The sequence below is a fragment of the Rhinatrema bivittatum genome, chromosome 10, assembly GCF_901001135.1.
Source record: "Rhinatrema bivittatum chromosome 10, aRhiBiv1.1, whole genome shotgun sequence".
NCBI classification, from domain to species: domain Eukaryota; kingdom Metazoa; phylum Chordata; class Amphibia; order Gymnophiona; family Rhinatrematidae; genus Rhinatrema; species Rhinatrema bivittatum.
The window spans coordinates 25,582,461-25,601,322 of record NC_042624.1 but is presented as its reverse complement, the minus strand read 5'-3'; the positions used below and the strand labels follow the sequence as shown (position 1 = coordinate 25,601,322).

The 18,862-nt window shown below is 45.3% G+C and overlaps 1 protein-coding gene across 4 annotated transcripts in view; it reads right to left on the bottom strand.

Annotated features, from left to right (window-relative positions):
- Positions 1–18,862, bottom strand: part of LOC115100070 (dimethylaniline monooxygenase [N-oxide-forming] 5-like) — a 76,939-nt gene that overhangs the window by 32,454 nt on the left and 25,623 nt on the right. For 3 of the 4 annotated variants that reach the window (XM_029618241.1, XM_029618240.1, XM_029618242.1), the window contains 3 exons: positions 12,862–12,999; positions 7,059–7,247; positions 1,365–1,527 (listed from right to left, as the gene is read on the bottom strand). In XM_029618241.1, coding sequence (XP_029474101.1) covers positions 1,365–1,527; positions 7,059–7,247; positions 12,862–12,993 — 484 coding nt within the window. In that variant the 5' untranslated portion in view covers positions 12,994–12,999. The remainder of the gene's footprint in view (positions 1–1,364; positions 1,528–7,058; positions 7,248–12,861; positions 13,000–18,862) is intronic. The other variant, XM_029618243.1, reaches the window with a different exon arrangement.

Here is an 18,862-nt window from a genome sequence, read left to right as displayed (position 1 = left end):
AGTTATTGTGGCGGATTAGATAGTCTGTTGGGCACTCGGCACCGGGTGGCGCCAAGGGGGGCGCTAAGGGGAACGCCCCTTTAGCGTGCCCCTTCAGCTCGCGCCGACGGCTCGCGCCGCCGACTTGGTCAGCGTCTTAAAAACCCCGCGCTGATCACTGACGTCACCCGGGGGGAGGGGTCAACGCCTCGCGGAGGAAGGGACCAGGTCTCGGGGAGGAATCGAGGAAGGCAGGCACAAAGCTGGAGTCCAGTGCTGTAGGTAATCCCGTTGGTCTTTTTGCCTCAGGAGGTAACAATGAGGCAAAATGCAAGAAAAAACTCACTCCCTTGGGCTGTTCTACCACCGACCTGGTCAGTGTCTTAAAAACCCCGCGCTGATCACTGACGTCACCCGGGGGGAGGGGTCAACGCCTCGCGGAGGAAGGGACCAGGTCTCGGGGAGGAATCGAGGAAGGCAGGCACAAAGCTGGAGTCCAGTGCTGTAGGTAATCCCGTTGGTCTTTTTGCCTCAGGAGGTAACAATGAGGCAAAATGCAAGAAAAAACTCACTCCCTTGGGCTGTTCTACCACCGACCTGGTCAGCGTCTTAAAAACCCCGCGCTGATCACTGACGTCACCCGGGGGGGAGGGGTCAACGCCTCGCGGAGGAGGCGTTGACCCCTCCCCCCCCGGGTGACGTCAGTGATCAGCGCAGGGTTTTTAAGACGCTGACCAGGTCGGTGGTAGAACAGCCCAAGGGAGTGAGTTTTTTCTTGCATTTTGCCTCATTGTTACCTCCTGAAGGTTTCATACTTTCTCAGCTAGTTGTATTTTTTTGTTGTTTTTAAGTGTAATTGGGTTCTGAATGATCATTATGTTTTTTCTTTCTAGGTGTAAGAATTCAGTTTTCTCTATATTGATCCATTTGGTTTAGAAGTTGTTTTATTATATCTAGGTACATGTTGGCTAAGTTTAGAGTTTTCTCAATTTTGTCGTTGATTGGGAGTATTAACTGAATATCATCGGTGTAGATATAGTGCGAAATTCCTAAACCTGCTAGCAGGCGACATAAAGGCAGCATGTATATGTTGAATAACCATTAGCCATTGCATATGGTCTGAACTTTATTCATCCAGGGTTTGGGTTCTAATAGGTGATAGAAGAAAGAGTAAGGGGAGTGTCCATGGTAGCCTGAAGAGAGGGTTATTTTCAATCACAAAGGGAACAGGTTAACCCTATCCAATATACTTTTCACCTTAGATCTGGTACACTACAAGAAATGGTCAACCATTTGTAACTTGAACCCAGTAACCAGGGAGGAATTTGTAACCTACTCACCAATAACTAAAGAAATAACATTTTTTCAAAAGCTTGCCTGCATACCAGGAAAAGACTCCAGTGGTAAATGAGGGTCTGTGTGATGACCAGTGCAAACTAAAACAGCATCAAAGATGGCTGACTCCTGCTTCCCATCCATCTCTGTGACAACCTCCCATTGCCCAGTGCTGGAAAAATCTGGGCATTTTCTTACTGAACGGACGAGAGTCTAAATAATAAGAAAAAAAACAATTATTATGAGTCTGGATGACCTTGAGCTTTATGATTATTAATCTCAATCAGCCTGTTATGTTGATGAAAGTGAATCTAGAAAGATGAAGGAGAGCATAATGACCATAGGTTCACTTTTTATGTTTGCAAGTGGAAGAAATATTGGCTTCCTATAGAACACTAATCAGTGAGATAATCTGATTTAATTACATGAGTTACATTTATTGTCATTTATTAATTCCAAAGCAAAAAAAAAAGATGTGGATCAATATTGGACAGATAAGATGGGCTGCATGGTCTTCTCCTGCCATTTCTAATTCTAATGTGATATTGAAGTCCATAACTGAGGCAAGAGAACTGATCTTACCTGGGTACCATGGCAAAGAGTGGCTACAACCAAAGACCCCACATGAGTAGAAACAGTTAAGATAAGAAAAAGATGGCTGTTTTACCTTATTAGTCCAATAAACAGATCTAGCGAGCTAACTTCTATATGAACCCCCCTTCCCAAGAGACAGAGGTTAAAGAGCATGCTACCATTTAAGTGAACTGCAGCACAGAAAACAAAGAGCACAATGCAGCTATATAACATGAGCTACCAGCCCATAGAACCCAGAATGAGATTGAAAAGGTTGCCAGACGTCTTACTTTGAATGCTTAAATGACCATTGAATAGATGAGTCAGTGACTCAGGTAGGGGAATTTGCATGTCACAGTTCCCTGGACTACTGTTGGTAACTTGCAGTGAAATATCACTTTAAATCATACAGAACTACGACTGGAAAAATCCAACATTGGAGAATTCTGTATGGGAGAGGGATTTGTGAGAAAATATACTGAAAAACAGTCCTAGGAAGCAAACAGATTCTCAGTCTGATGATCAAGGGGAGTCAGACCCTTGGGTACCCAGTTCTCCAACAAGAGAAGAAAAGCCAGGCAGGATGGAAGGGTGTGTACACATTCTCTTCCCATAGTCCTTGGGTTTTGGCCTTTGGCTGAGAGAAGGTGACCCGTCCAGGCTGGCTAACAGCAAATGACTGGTCATAAGCTTAGCTGAGCCAAATCACTAAAAGCTGAGACTGCAGAGAGCCTGAATCACTGAATGCTATACAAGCATGTGCTTAGTAGAGCTGTAAACTCACGCCAGGAAAATATTTCCTATCAAGGTAGAGGCATGGAAGGACAGCAGCAGATTGGGAGGTGACCCAGGGTACAGCTTGATCAAAGGGACCCCAGCAGCATATTGAGCAGTCCCCCAGTAGGAAGGGGAACCCAGCAGCAGATTAAGCAGTCCACCAGGTGAAAGGAGACCCCACAGCAGCAGATTGGGAGGCAACCCTGGGTCACCCTTGAGTAAGGGGTCCCCAGTGGCAGATTGAGTGGACTCCAAGGAGGGTATGGACCCCAGTGGCAGATCGAGCAGTCACCCAGGAGGTTGTGGACCTAGCAGCAGATCGAATGGTCCTTCGGGAAGAAGGGGACCCCAGTGGCAGATCCTGAGGCACAGTTGGGTTCTCCAGGAGGGCATGGATTCAGCAGCATTCCTGAAAGTGGAATCAGGTCTCCCAGGAGGGCATGGACCTTACAGCGGAGCGGAAGCAGCACCAAAGAGATAGCAGTGGTTTAGATAGAATAGGATCAACCCCCCCCCCCCCCTGACCAACACTGCCCACCAGCCCAGTTGCATCTTGTTACATGGGTGAGATCTGGGATAAAAAGGGGGCAGAGAAAAAGTGGGAATGCAAGAGGTCCTTCTATTCTATATGGTGGTATACTGTGGGGGCCAACAACCCCAAATTGCCAAATATTAAATGTTCTTGTTACCCCTGACATTTAACCAGGAGTAGATAAGTGTGCTGCTTGACATCCTATTAGCAATCTACATAATTTAGAAAGGTATATACTTACATAGTCTAATAAACCTGTATATATGTGAACATACTAGAGATGTGAATCGTGTCCTCGATCGTCTTAACGATCGATTTCGGCTGGGAGGGGGAGGGAATCGTATTGTTGCCGTTTGGGTGTGTAAAGTATCGTGAAAATCGTTAAAATCATGAGCCGGCACACTAAAACCCCCTAAAACCCACCCCCGACCCTTTAAATTAAATCCCCCACCCTCCCGAACCCCCCCCCAAATGCTTTAAATTACCTGGGATCCAGCGGCGGTCCGGAATGGCGGCGGTCTTATTTCTTGCGCTACTTAATTTTTTCCCTAATATATTTCATTAGCTTAGCTCCAGCTGAGTTTGCCCAAAGGTGGCTAACTGCACTGTGGGCCAGATTTTCAAAAGCATTTACTCGAGCAAAACTGGTTTTTGCTCGAGTAAATACACTTTACTCAAGTATGTGGGCTTTTCAAAATTGCTACAATATATGCCATTGAATTGTCCATAGGATTTACTCAAGTAAGTGCACTTTACTCGAGTAAATAGCTTTTGAAAATTGCTACGATAGTATGTCACATTTACATGCGTAACTCCTTTGAAAATGACCCCCTGTATGTGTAAGACAGGTTTATCCAACTCCCGTGTCCCGCTTCTCTTAAGGAAATCAAAGCTGCATCTGTGCTTTAAATTACCTGGGGATCCAGCGACGGTCCGGAACGGCGGCGGTCCAGAACAGCCTCCTGCAATTGAATCGTGTTGTCTTCAGCCGGCGCCATGTTCCAAAATGGCGGTGCAAAATGGCGGCGGCCATAGACCAACACGATTCGACTGCAGGAGGTCGTTCCGGACCCCCGCTGGACTTTTGGCAAGTCTTGTGGGGGTCAGGAGGCCCCCCCAAGCTGGCCAAAAGTTCCTGGGGGTCCAGCGGGGGTCCGGGAGCGATTTCCTGCCGCGAATCGTTTTCCGTACGGAAAATGGCGCCGGCAGGAGATCGACTGCAGGAGGTCGTTCCGCCGCTGAACGACCTCCTGCAGTCGATCTCCTGCCGGCGCCATTTTCCGTACGGAAAACGATTCGCGGCAGGAAATCGCTCCCGGACCCCCGCTGGACCCCCAGGAACTTTTGGCCAGCTTGGGGGGGCCTCCTGACCCCCACAAGACTTGCCAAAAGTCCAGCGGGGGTCCGGAACGACCTCCTGCAGTCGAATCGTGTTGGTCTATGGCCGCCGCCATTTTGCGCCGCCATTTTGGAAAATGGCGCCAGCTGAAGACAACACGATTCAATTGAGGGGGCCGTTCCGGACCGCCGCCGTTCCGGACCGCCGCTGGATCCCCAGGTAATTTAAAGCATTTGGGGGAGGTTTGGGAGGGTGGGGGATTTAATTTAAAGGGTCGGGGGTGGGTTTTAGGGGGTTTTAGTGTGCCGGTTTTCCTGCCCTCCCCCTTCCCCCGATTTACGATTTTTTGACGATAAATCGGGGGAATTGGTATTGTATCGTGGCCCTAACGATTTTTGATGATTTAAAATATATCGGACGATATTTTAAATCGTCAAAAAACGATTCACATCCCTAGAACATACTGCTAACCTTATTCACAGTCAGCCAGAGTGACTCACTGCTCTCTTGATTAACAAATGTTGGTACCTATTCAAACCAAGTCACACTACCTGAACACCTTTCAAAGGGGAGTAACTGGACTGAACTTTTCAACCTTTTTACTTAGGCATACACTGCTCCTGGCTACTTTTTTTTTTTTTTTAAATACAAACACTCAGTTCTGCTTACTAGCTGCCTTACAGACTTGTAAAAATAAACACACTACCTACTGCTTTCTAGCTGCCTTACTGACTAACTATTTAAAAATGCAAACAGTCTAACTTGTTTATTCATTGCCTTACTGACTATTAAAGGCACAAACACACTAAATAATATTCCCAAATAGTTAACTTTGCCCCAATACTATTAAGAAAGACAATGTCCCAAGCAAAAACTTACTGATTCCTTTCAGCCACCAGCAAGATGATCCTCTCCTCTCAGTGTTCCCACTGTACATAGTCATGTAGAAATATATATACTTATATAGTCTAATAAACCTGTATATATTTGTACATACTGCCAGCCTTGTTCACAGTCTCATTTGTTTTCCTGGGGTGAAGAGAGAGAAATCCCACCCGCTAACACCTTCTTCCCCGGGTGGAGTCACCAGGTGCCAAGAACATGAGGACCAACGGAGTCTGCCCTAGGGAGGGGATCTCGTTAGGTCGATCCCAGAACCAGGAATGCCCTGTGAGGTAAGTGGTTAAGGGGGCGTTACAACCCTGCAGAGTGGCTAATAATAGATGCTTAGTCTTACCAGGTGACTATATTTGTGGCTTGGATTGTAAGAAGGGAGTGAGATTCGGCTTCCATTCAAGATTATGCTTCCAGTGCTGCCTCAGTCAGAACAGCGCTGGAGGCATCGGGGCAGAGAATCTGGACCCTCGCTCCCGGCAGGGAAATCAAAGGTATTGTGGGGTTGGGAAGGGGGAGGGGGAATGGGAATGGGAGGGGAGGCACTACATATCAGCACTATGGGTGGGGCAAGGACCGAATCTTAATAGTTTGTGAAAATCTTAATAGTTTGTGAAAATCAGGGATGGGGAACCAGCCTATAAACGTGGGGACTTGTACTGCATTAACCCAGGTTTGGGGGTGCAGGAAACTCCTGTTTATTCCTTCACAGCACAGCCAGAGGCAACATAAACAAATGAGACTACAGTTTTTGTTTCATTCATGGGACCCTCCCCCTCACCCCATCCCGTCGTTTCGGGGTCCACAAGTGAAATGAAAATCGACTCATTTGTCGTGTTTAACCCGTTCATTTCAAATCAGTGCCCATGCCGAACAAGTAATAAAGTCACAAATTGCCCGTGTGTTTGGAATGAAATTATATGCATGGAATGGGACGAGGCTACGTTTTACCTTTCCAGAGTTGTCTAGCGGAATGAAGACTTCAGAAGGGCAATTCATTGGGTCTCATGACAGAGTCCCATGAGAATTATCTGGGAATAATTCTTAAGGGACTTCAGTAAAATGCAAAACAGCTTGCAAGGGATCAGGCTTTCTCCATGACCAAGGGGACTATTAGAATCCCGCTTTTCTTAACAGGAACATAGTAAGTGATGGCAGAAAAGGCCCATCCTGTCTGCCCAGCAAGTTGGGTTTTTTTTACATTATTATTTATTTGTTTTTGTGGCTAGTAACTGCCACTCCATGCAGGTCACCCCATGGGCACACTTTTTATATCCGTTTTGTGCTGCTTATAAGGGAGCCTCTAAGGCACTGGTCACGGTGTAGCACTACAGGAGCTCATGGGGATGCTGCGCCGCACTATGTCAGGCACTGCATCTGGTGCCCTGAGCTGCGACGGGGTCTTGGGTTCCTACTAAAGAACACTGCTGGACAACAAGCAGTGGCACTGTTAGGATAAGGGTCAGAAAAGATGCAGGCCTGAAGGAAGAGAAAGCAGCAGATGGGGAAAGAAAGATAGAAGAGAAGAAACTTTAATTTTTCCGTGTACAAAATAAAAGAGAACGGGTGCAGGGTAGCAGTGCTCACGCTGCAGAAGGACAACGGTCGTATCATGGAGATTGGTTTTACCTTGAAGCGGATGTACTGCAGAAGGTTGAAGTGTTTGGCATAGATCCTAAAGTAGTCTAGGATCTTAGAGTTGTGCATATAATTTGGATAATGGTCTGGGATGGGAAAGTCACTGTAGCACATCATCTCCTTGGAGGTGTTAATGATCACAGACCTATAGATACTTGCTCGCCCATCTTCAGAAACTTCCTGTATTAAAAAATATTGTAATACATTAATTGACATGACTAACAAATTAAGAAAACTGTATACATGTAGCAGGTTCTTCATCTGGTGCTTTATCTTTAATAACTAGGGGGTACCACGGGTCCAGAATTGTTCTGGGGCCTGGGTGCAATCACTCCCTAGCTTACTCACGGCTCACTCTAGGTAGAAAATCTCCCCAAAGTGCAATATTGTCCAGAAAAGGAGCAAGGAAATAATGGAACGGAATAGGATGAAAGTAAGATTCAGCCCAGTGTCCATCCATTCAGCCCCTGCACGAGAATCAGCAAGACAAAAATACAAAAGGAGTCCAGAAGTGGTGTTTTACTGTAAATTAAAGAACAGGGTCCAGGTAAAAACTGCAAGAATTGAAAATCAGCAGACAGCAGATAAGCAAAATAAAACATAGGCTTTCCTCATCCATAGTGAACCTTCTCCTCACTCTCCTATGACTCAATATATTATGACAAACCAAATGTATCAAAAAAATACACCACTGAATTCAGCGACCTACATAATAATCAAAAAAATCAAGAGCGAGAGCTCTGTCACTGATGTGTAGTAGTCATTGGTGATAAATTATTCAATTCTCTAATAATTTGAAAATAATTTCAATGACCTACACTGCGTGGAGTGCTGTTTTTTACTTGCTTTAAATCGTCCTATATTTCAATGAATGTATAGAAGGAGATAGGAGAGGTTTCATATATTGTGTAGGTGTCCCAGCACCACTACTTAGTGGTTATAATCATCAACCATCCTCCTCCTCCATGAAATATTTAAAAAAAAAAAAATTTTTTTGTGTTGTATTACTCTAATCTCGATGAACCTAAGACTCTTCCGTGGCTTGAAAGTCAGTCAATTTCTATGCAAACTGCAACTAATGAAGCTTTATAAGGATGAAAATAATTTTCAAAGTAATTTTCAAAAAGAGTAAAGATCAGACTTCTCCGATTTGTTGTTGGTGTGTAATGTCCAACCTTTAAAGATGGTCCCGACACAAATAGTCCGTGTTTCAAACGCCAGTCTTTCCTCAGGGGAATATGTTGATGCTGGAAAACCAACTTGTTGGAGTCTGAATCTCTCCGCTCGATGATTCCACGAATAATCTCTGCTTTTGCTATTGAGTGATGTTACTCTGACATCGCCTCCGGAAGGATAGTCTATCGGTGTACCATGACCCCTTTTATATGTATCAACTGAAGCACTAATAGCCAATGAATGAATGAAAAAAATTATGCCGGTCTATGATGTCAATGACCGACCTTATAGAGAACTTTCTTATAAAAAACTGTCAAATGAGTGGACCTGAAAGAACTATGTTGGAATCAAACGTCCTCCTGACTCGTTTTCGTTTCACGTGGACGGATGACGTACCAAGTCGACCTGATAGAAAACTATGTGGGCATGGAATCTCACTACTTGGCGGACCTGAAAGGAAGTAGCCAGCTTTTGAACGTCCTCCTAGCGGACTGCTTGAATGTCTAAATGAAACTGTGAACTTACCACTGTACTTCTGTGGCGTCTGAAAGACCCCGTGACGATGTTATAAAATCGTGTTAACATGTGTAAAAATTATTTATACTAAACAGTGTCCTAATGCCTCCTGAGTCTGGATGTCTCAAGATGTTATTGTGTTTTATACACTACAGCATGAATCATCGAGCGGAATCATCGAGCGGAGAGATTCAGACTCCAACAAGTTGGTTTTCTAGCATCAACATATTCCCCTGAGGAAAGACTGACGTTTGAAACACGGACTGTTTGTGTTGGGACCATCTTTAAAGGTTGGACATCACACACCAACAACAAATCGGGGAAGTCTGATTTTTACTCTTTTTGAAAATTACTTTGAAAATTATTTTCAACCTTATAAAGCTTCATTAGTTGCAGTTTGCATAGAAATTGACTAACTTTCAAGCCATGGAAGAGTCTTAGGTTCATCAGGATTAGAGTAATACAACACAAAAAAATTTTTTTTTTAAATATTTCACGGAGGAGGAGGATGGTTGATGATTAAAACCACTAAGTAGTGGTGCTGGGACACCTACACAATATATGAAACCTCCCCTATCTCCTTCTATACATTCATTGAAATATAGGACGATTTAAAGCAAGTAAAAAACAGCACTCCACACAGTGTAGGTCATTGAAATTATTAGAGAATTATTAGAGAATTGAATAATTTATTACCAATGACTACTACACATCAGTGACAGAGCTCTCGCTCTTGATTTTTTTCAATATATTATTAGTCAGTAAATCTTCCTGGGACGGATCTCTAGCTCCTTCCTCCTAGCTTCCTCAGCAGCGCCTCACCCTCTGACTATTCAGCATGCCCCAAGGGATTTTCTACCCCCTTGAAGCCTGCCCCTGACAAGGTGGGGTTTGGGCAAGGAGAGGATTTGAAAAAACGAACCCTCTCCCACTGCCCATAGCTGGAGAAATCTGTGGATTATATTTAGTGATAGCCATAGCCCCTGTCACGTTCATATGTCCAGTTTTCCTTTGGGACTGATTCCAGAAACATCATAAAGTATTTCCGTGACCTCGTTTGCACAGTTAATTCCCTATGAAGAAAAAGGGCCCCTTAATTTTGCTCAAGCTTTGCGCCAGCCTCCCTTTGCCTGCTATGCTGATGCTTATTATTGTATTTCCCAACATAGCTCAAACCTATACAAAGATCTCTGTGATAGAGAGCCATAAACCCTAACTCTGCTCCTCAGTATACAGAGCCCATGGCAGAGGACCTCAACGATGGGCTACGTGGACTCAACCCCAATCCCACATTGTTCAGCTTCAGACCCCAGAAAGGAAACCGTAAGCCCTGTAAGCCATATTTGATTTGTACCTGGTGAATGTGAAGTCTTTGTCCTAAACCACGGATTTAAACGAGAGAGACCAACGACATGCTTCAAGCAGATCACCGCACATACCAAGCTGATGAGTCAGGCCCTTCATTTTCAGTTTTACAGAAACGATTATTCATTTCCTACTGATTTTGTAACACTGAATGTACAGACTTTTGATTGGTCCCACAGAATTCAGAATGGGCCTGGGCTTCCCTCTAACAGGTGGTAATGAGTCGTCCTCTGTCAGCAGTGACAGGGTTTGAACCTGGGAGCATGGGAAGCACAGGTTGGAAACCTGCACCACAGCAGAGACGATGTTGACTGATGACGAAGTCTGAGAATAGTCATCTAACACCTCTGGAAGCTCCCCATTGGATCAGCACTGGGGGTGCGCTAAACTGAGGATTTATGGAGCTCCAGAAGCACTGCCCTTTGCTGGCTCAACAGTGTCCTTGGAGTTTGCCCTGTGGAAACTCTGTTCGTCTTGGCCTTTGTTTCTGGTCACGCCATCTCAGCAGCTCATGAACCTGTGTCCTTTCGTACCCTTAGGCCTGCAGCACCATCTCCTGGCTCCTGCCTGATGTCTGGGCTCTTATATGACCTTGGGACATTAGCCTGTCTAACTCCTTGTTGAGTCGATTCCTGATATCTGCCTGTACACCCCAATATGATCTCCAATCCTCATCTCCCTCGTCCAAGCTCCCATCAGAGCAGAAAAGGCTGAACAGTGTGTTGTATGTCTATCTATCAAAGTAAACCCCGATATTGACCCAGAAAAATGATTCAGTTTTTTGCCCTATTCTGCTCCTATTGTTCTTAGAATAAATACTGATAGACTTTTAGCAAAATTAAAAGAAGAAAAGTGAGCACTGGCTTAACCTGTGGCTTCCCAGACTCGGGAGAGGCGGGAAGAGTAGGAGAGAAACATGTCCTACTGGTCACAGTAGATTTCCTAACGTACAAGATAGCTTATAACAAAGATTCACATTTCTTTAGTGAGTACATGATAGTTCCTGTCTATTTTTCCAAATTCACTTTTCTGAAAAAACATTCTTATATTATTATTAATCTACAGGGTGGCAGCCTGCCTGTCATCTTTGACTGCTATAACTCCCAATCAGCAGAAAAATGGGACTCACTGCACACAGTATATTCCTCAACAAATAAACTTTTTTATTTTCTGGCCTTACCACAGAGAGTCCCTGATTAGATCAGGGTACCCGGGCTTCAACAGGCTGAGAGAGTTGCAGAAATAAAAGCAAAGTTAAAGGTACAAGTGATTTCACAACTATGTCCACCTGTTCCTTAGTAGGAGAATTATTTCACCAAATCTTTTCCCCACTCGTCTTCTAATCCACATCTTAACGTAATACCAGCAGTTACTTTTAGCACTTCTCCCCCTCCAATATCCTCTCCACTCCATAGACAGACTGCGCACATTACAGTCAAGATCAAGTTTTAGGAGCTCACGATTCGCCACCTCGCATGTTTTCTCCCAAGATCATGAAGCTCTGTTTCCTCCACAATCTCCTTCTCCCAGCGCCCATCCAGGCCACAGGGAGGACTTACCCCAGCATCCTGACTCTTGTCCCTCGGAGGTTCTCCTATACCCCACCTCACGCCTCTCTGCTCCACCTCTACCTCTGCCTCTGGGACTCAGGTTGGCTTCCTCGTTGTCTTTCCATGAGGGGACGCACCGATCCTTGGCTGCTTCCCTGATAAGGAGGAATGCCTCACACCTCAGGCCTTTCCCCTTCAGGGGGAAAATCCCTGCAAGGCACTCTCCTATAAGGCTCACTAGGCTTGCTGCCAACTTCCTCCAATCTCCCCAAATCTCTGCCAAAATCCCAAATCATCCTTTCTCTACACAATCAAATGCTTGGTTTAAATTTACCAGAATGCATGCCATCTAGTGGTCATTCTGAATATCACACACTTAAATTTCAGCATTAAAAGGAAATGTTTGCTTTTCTGCGGTTTTGTCACACTTTATATAGAAGCATCTCGGGCACTCTACCCCTCTCAGAAGAGTTTCAAGGGCTCTTTTGTGACAGAGAAGGCTCCCTGGCAGGAGACCCATCACAATAACATGAATGAGAATCCTGTGCTTTTGCAAATATATATATATTTCTTTTTTTAACATTCTAGTTATATTATAACCAATAAATATACTTAAAAGATAGGTGCTTTTTCATTTATTTTAAAGTATTACTCTTTCTTAATTAAAGATCATAAAGGCTGATTGGAGCCAGGGTCACTGTATTCATATGACAGCATACCTATGAAGGATGGGCTGGTTAAAAACTAACTCATTATGGGGCAGATTTTAATAGCCCTATGCCTGGATTTATGTGTATAGGGGGATTACGCGCACCGGGCCTATTTTCAAAAGGCCCGGCAGCGCATGTAAAGCCCCGGGATGCGTGTAAGTCCTGGGGTTTGAAAAAATGGGTGGTCTGGGGCGGGGCAGGGGCGTGGCCAGAGGCCTCTACAAGGCTGCTGGGCCGGGGGTTCATGCGCCGGCAGTTGGCTGGCAGGCGTAACTTGTGAAATAAAGGTACGGGGGGGGGGGGGGGGGGAATGAGGAAAGCCAGCCAACTAGTGTGCACCCCTTTGCGCGTGCCAACCCCTGATTTTATAACATGCACGCGGCTGTGCACGCATGTTATAAAACTGGGCATACATTTGTGCGCGCCCGTACATTTTAAAATCTGCCCCTATATCTGTATGGTAGCAAATTCACTTACTTTAAACTTCCAGAGTCCACCAAGGTCATCGGTTCTCTCGAAGCAGGTGGGCTCAAGCCCCTCATCCACGCAGGATTTGATACAGACCAAACCACTGGCCCCAGCTCCAATCACTGCCACTCTCTTCACCATGGCGTCCTGAGTCAGGGAACAGCAAAGACCTTATTGTGAATGTTATAAACCCCCAAATAAAAAGTACAGTTATCACATTACATGTTAGTCATTACGGTTCTGTGCATTAAGGACCTGATTTTCAAAGTCATTTACCCACATAAAAAGCAAGTTTGCTTACTGTAAATAGGGTTCTCTATAGACAGCCGGATAAATTAGCCTTGACACCTGGATACATCATCCAACAGCACCAAATGGACTCATCTCTCTAGTTCAGTAAAGTTTTAGCACTGAGCATCTACAGGAGTTCCTGCCCGTACTGTCTCGTAATCCATGGTAGAGCATACTTTTAGCTAGATAGTGTTTAGCCCAACTGAACTTTCCCTACATTTACTATTTATAACTTTGGAAAAGTAGTCAACTCTGCAGAGAGGCAGGAGGGTATTAATCATGACTAATTCATCTTGCTGACTATGGAAAACTCCATTTACAGTAAACAAACATGCTTTCTCCATCGACAAGCAGGGCTGAATTAACTATGACACATCAGAAGCCTCAAGCTGAGGGTTAGAAGCGGAGTACTTACTGAAAACCAACCCAGATCTACCCATGGAGAGTGAAATACTGGGTAAACAGGCTGCATAAAACTGCATGCCCAAAGAAACTGTTGCTTCTTGAGAAATTGTCCAAACAATAATGAGATATGAAGGTGTGAACTGATGATCAAGTTGAAGCTTTGCCGATGTCTTCAATGGACATGGCTCTTAGGTTAGTTACTGAGGTAGCCATGGATCTGACTTGACGAACTACTTCCAGTCTGTTAAGATTATAGAAGATGAAAAGTTGAGGATCCCTGATGATGTGGTTGAGTTCTTTTCAGATAATAAGCGAAGGCCCTTTTACAGTCCACTGAATGTAGGGCCTTCTCCCCTTTATGTACATCAAAAGATTGTGGACAAAACAATGGCTTGATTCAAATGAAATGCAGAAACCAGTTATTGGCAGAAACGGGGTAAGTGCGGAGCACCATGAACCAATGCTTGTAGCTCTCTGACTCTTTTAGCCAAGTTGTCATTGACTGATGATTACTGAGGCCCAAAGAGGAGAGGGAGAACATGAAGCAGATCTTTTGGAGACAAACGAATAGGTTCATGAAGCCTATCTGACACCAAGATGATTTCATTTAAAACTGTACATTTTTCTGTAGTGACGCGTAGTGACCAACAGTCAACCACTGCATCAAACATGTGCCTTAATGCCCCTAAAGTATCTAGTGATCCATCCTTAGTGCCTCCACATTCAGCTATTTTCCATGGCCAGAAATGTAGTAGGGATTGGGAGGAGATGGAAAAGCATGGGAAATGCCAAAGTGGTTTTGGATTTGGTGAGAGAGGTAATGGTGGTGGGGCCACTTGGCAATAGTGATCATAATATGATCAAATTTGAATTAATGACTGGAAGGGGGACAGTAAGCAAATCCATGGCTCTAGTGCTAAACTTTCAAAAGGGAATTTTGATAAAATGAGAAAAATAGTTGAGCAGCTACAAAGGTATAAAGTGTGCAAGAGGCATGGACATTGTTAAAAAATACCATCCTAAAAGCACAGTCCAGATGTATTCCACACATTAAGAAAGGTAGAAGGAAGGCAAAACGATTACTGGCATGGTTAAACGGTGAGGTGAAAGAGGCTATTTTAGCCAAAAGATCTTCATTAGGGATGTGAATCGTTTTCCATATCGTCTTAACGATAGAAATCGTGTGGCAGGGCAAGAAAATCGTCTTAGGCACGATTTTTTAGTTAAAAAATCGTTAAAAATCGTTTTTTCCGATTAGTGCGCACTAACTCGAGTTAGTGCGCACTAACTGAAAATGATACAATTTGACACTTTTCAGGTCAGTTAAGGTCAGTTTAGGAATGAATATGTATTCCTATTGGCTGCCCTCTTATTTATTCATGTTACCAAGTTTCCTACTGACAGTATATGGGGGATGGGAAATGGAAACAGTTGGTAGCTTGACAAAACAAGTAATGTGATCAGTCAATGTGACTAGAACTTGTGCCCTAACCCTGATACCAGGGGTATTGTGATCTTCCTGCACACAGTGCCCTATCCCTAATAATACCAGGAGTGTTGTGATCTTCCTGCACCCAGTGCCCTATCCCTAATACCAGGGGTGTTGTGATCTTCCTGCACACAGTGCCCTATTCCTGATACTGGGGGTGTTGTGATCTTCCTGCACACAGTGCCCTATTCCTGATACCGGGGGTGTTGTGATCTTCTTGCACACATCCCGATATCAGAGATAGGGCACTGCATGCAGGAAGATCACAACACTCCTGGTATTAATAGGGATAGGGCACTGCATGCAGGAAGATCACAACACTCCTGGTATTAATAGGGATAGGGCACTGCATGCAGGAAGATCACAACACCCTTGGTATCAGGGATAGGGCACTGTGTGCAGGAAGATCACAATACCCCGGAGGAGTGAGGGTCAGGCAGCTCCCCCCTGTCTGTGAAGCCAGCCTCTCACTAGTAATGCAGGGAGGGAGCTGTCTCAGACTTCACCATCCTCCCCCCCCCCCCCTCTTACCCACACACCATTCACTAGCTGGGACATGGGGGAAGTCAGGAGTGAGGGTCAGGCAGCTCCCCCCTGTCTGTGAAGCCAGCCTCTCACTAGTAATGCAGGGAGGGAGCTGTCTCAGACTTCACCATCCACCCCCCCCTCACCCACACACCATTCACTAGCTGGGACATGGGGGAAGTCAGGAGTGAGGGACAGGCAGCTCCCCCCTGTCTGTGAAGCCAGCCTCTCACTAGTAATGCAGGGAGGGAGCTGTCTCAGACTTCACCATCCTCCCCCCCCCCCCCCTCACCCACACACCATTCACTAGCTGGGACATGGGGGAAGTCAGGAGTGAGGGTCAGGCAGCTCCCCCCTGTCTGTGAAGCCAGCCTCTCACTAGTAATGCAGGGAGGGAGCTGTCTCAGACTTCACCATCCTCCCCCCCCCCCCCTCACCCACACACCATTCACTAGCTGGGACATGGGGGAAGTCAGGAGTGAGGGTCAGGCAGCTCCCCCCTGTCTGTGAAGCCAGCCTCTCACTAGTAATGCAGGGAGGGAGCTGTCTCAGACTGGTATCAGGGTTAGGGCACTGTGTGCAGGAAGATCACAATACCCCGGAGGAGTGAGGGTCAGGCAGCTCCCCCCTGTCTGTGAAGCCAGCCTCTCACTAGTAATGCAGGGAGGGAGCTGTCTCAGACTTCACCATCCTCCCCCCCCCCCTCACCCACACACCATTCACTAGCTGGGACATGGGGGAAGTCAGGAGTGAGGGTCAGGCAGCTCCCCCCTGTCTGCGAAGCCAGCCTCTCACTAGTAATGCAGGGAGGGAGCTGTCTCAGACTTCACCATCCACCCCCCCCCCCCTCACCCACACACCATTCACTAGCTGGGACATGGGGGAAGTCAGGAGTGAGGGTCAGGCAGCTCCCCCCTGTCTGTGAAGCCAGCCTCTCACTAGTAATGCAGGGAGGGAGCTGTCTCAGACTTCACCATCCTCCCCCCCCCCCCCCCCCTCACCCACACACCATTCACTAGCTGGGACATGGGGGAAGTCAGGAGTGAGGGTCAGGCAGCTCCCCCCTGTCTGTGAAGCCAGCCTCTCACTAGTAATGCAGGGAGGGAGCTGTCTCAGACTTCACCATCCTCCCCCCCCCCTCACCCACACACCATTCACTAGCTGGGACATGGGGGAAGTCAGGAGTGAGGGTCAGGCAGCTCCCCCCTGTCTGCGAAGCCAGCCTCTCACTAGTAATGCAGGGAGGGAGCTGTCTCAGACTTCACCATCCTCCCCCCCCCCCCTCACCCACACACCAATCACTAGCTGGGACATGGGGGAAGTCAGGAGTGAGGGTCAGGCAGCTCCCCCCTGTCTGTGAAGCCAGCCTCTCACTAGTAATGCAGGGAGGGAACTGTCTCAAACTGGTATCAGGGTTAGGGCACTGTGTGCAGGAAGATCACAACACTCCTGGTATTAATAGGGATAGGGCACTGTAAGAGATGACTGTAGTAGATTGAATAAAGATCTGATGTTTCTGCTCTCCTCACACCAAACAAAAACAACACACAAGCAGAGAAGCCCTTCTTACAAAGCTGAGCTAGTGAGTTAAGTAGGAGGAAAAGTAAACATACTGGTGCCAGTGTGGCTACTTAAAAAATACACTTACCAACAATCAATTACATATATTTGAACTGTGTACAGTTCCAGCCAGGACCACCTTTCTAAAATGCACAGTGATTGGCAAATTCAACATGCACTAGCATTTCAGGTGCCTGCTAACAAAAATAATAAACAAACAAGTTCTAGTCACGTGAGTGCTGATCATTACATTACATTTTTTGTCAAGCTTCCAACTGTTTCCATTTCACATCCCCCCAACCATATTGGTAACATCAATAGATAAGAGCACAGCCAGCCAATAGGAATACATACATACATATTCATTCCTAAGTGACCTTTACTGACCTGGGAAGTGTGAACACTTTGTTTCATTTTCTGTTGGTGTTCTTTAGTTTCCAGTTCCATTTCCCATCCCCCCAACCATCACCTCAGTGGTAACCTTGGTAACATCAATAGATAAGAGGGCAGCCAGCCAATAGGAACACATATTCATTCCTAACTGACCTTCAGTGACCTGGAAAGTGTTTATTTGTATCATTTTCAGTTAGTGCGCACTAAATCGAGTTAGTGCGCACTAATGGGGAGTTAGTGCGCACTAACTCGAGTTAGTGCGCACTAACACGATTTAACGATTTTTAACGATAAATCGTTAGAATTTCTATTGTATCGTGTTCTATAACGATTTAAGACGATATAAACATTATCGGACGATAATTTTAATCGTTGAAAAACGATTCACATCCCTAATCTTCATTCAAAAATTGGAAGAAGGATCCAACAGAAGAAAATAGGTTAAAGCTTAAGCGTTGGCAAGTAAAATGTAAGTCATTGATAAGACAGGCTAAGAGAATTTGAAAAGAAGTTGGCCATAGATGCAAAAACTCACAGTAAAAACTTTTTAAAATATATCCGAAGCAGAAAGCCTGCTGGACTGTTAGATAATCAAGGGGTTAAAGGGACACTTAGAGAAGATAAGGCCATCACAGAAAGATTAAATGATTTCTTTACTAAAGAGGATGTTGGGGGATATACCCGTTCCGGAGAAGGTTTTCATGGGTAATGATTCAGATGGAATGAATCAAATCACGGTGAACCTAGAAGATGTGGTAGGCCTGATTGACAAACTGAAGAATAGTAAATCACCTGGACCAGATGGTATACACCCCAGGGTTCTGAAGGAACTAAAAAATGAAATTTCAGATCTATTAGTAAAAATTTGTAACCTATCATTAAAATCATCCATTGTACCTAAAGACTGGAGGGTGGCTAATGTAACCCCCAATATTTAAAAAGAGCTCCAGGTGCGATCCAGACTACAGACCAGTTAGCCTGACTTCAATGCCAGGAAAAATAGTGGAAAGTGTTCTAAATGTCAAAATCACAGAACATATAGAAAGACATGGTTTAATGGAACAAAGTCAGCATGGCTTTACCCAGGGCAAGTCTTGCCTCACAAATCTGCTTCACATTTTTGAAGGAGTTAATAAACATGTGGATATAGGTGAACCGGTATATGTAGTATACTTGGATTTTCAGAAGGCGTTTGACAAAGTTCCTCATGAGAGGCTTCTAGGAAAAGTAAAAGGTCATGGGATAGGTGACGATGTCCTTTCATGGATTGCAAACTGGCTAAAAGACATGAAACAGAGAGTAGGATTAAATGGACAATTTTCTCAGTGGAAGGGAGTGGACAGTGGA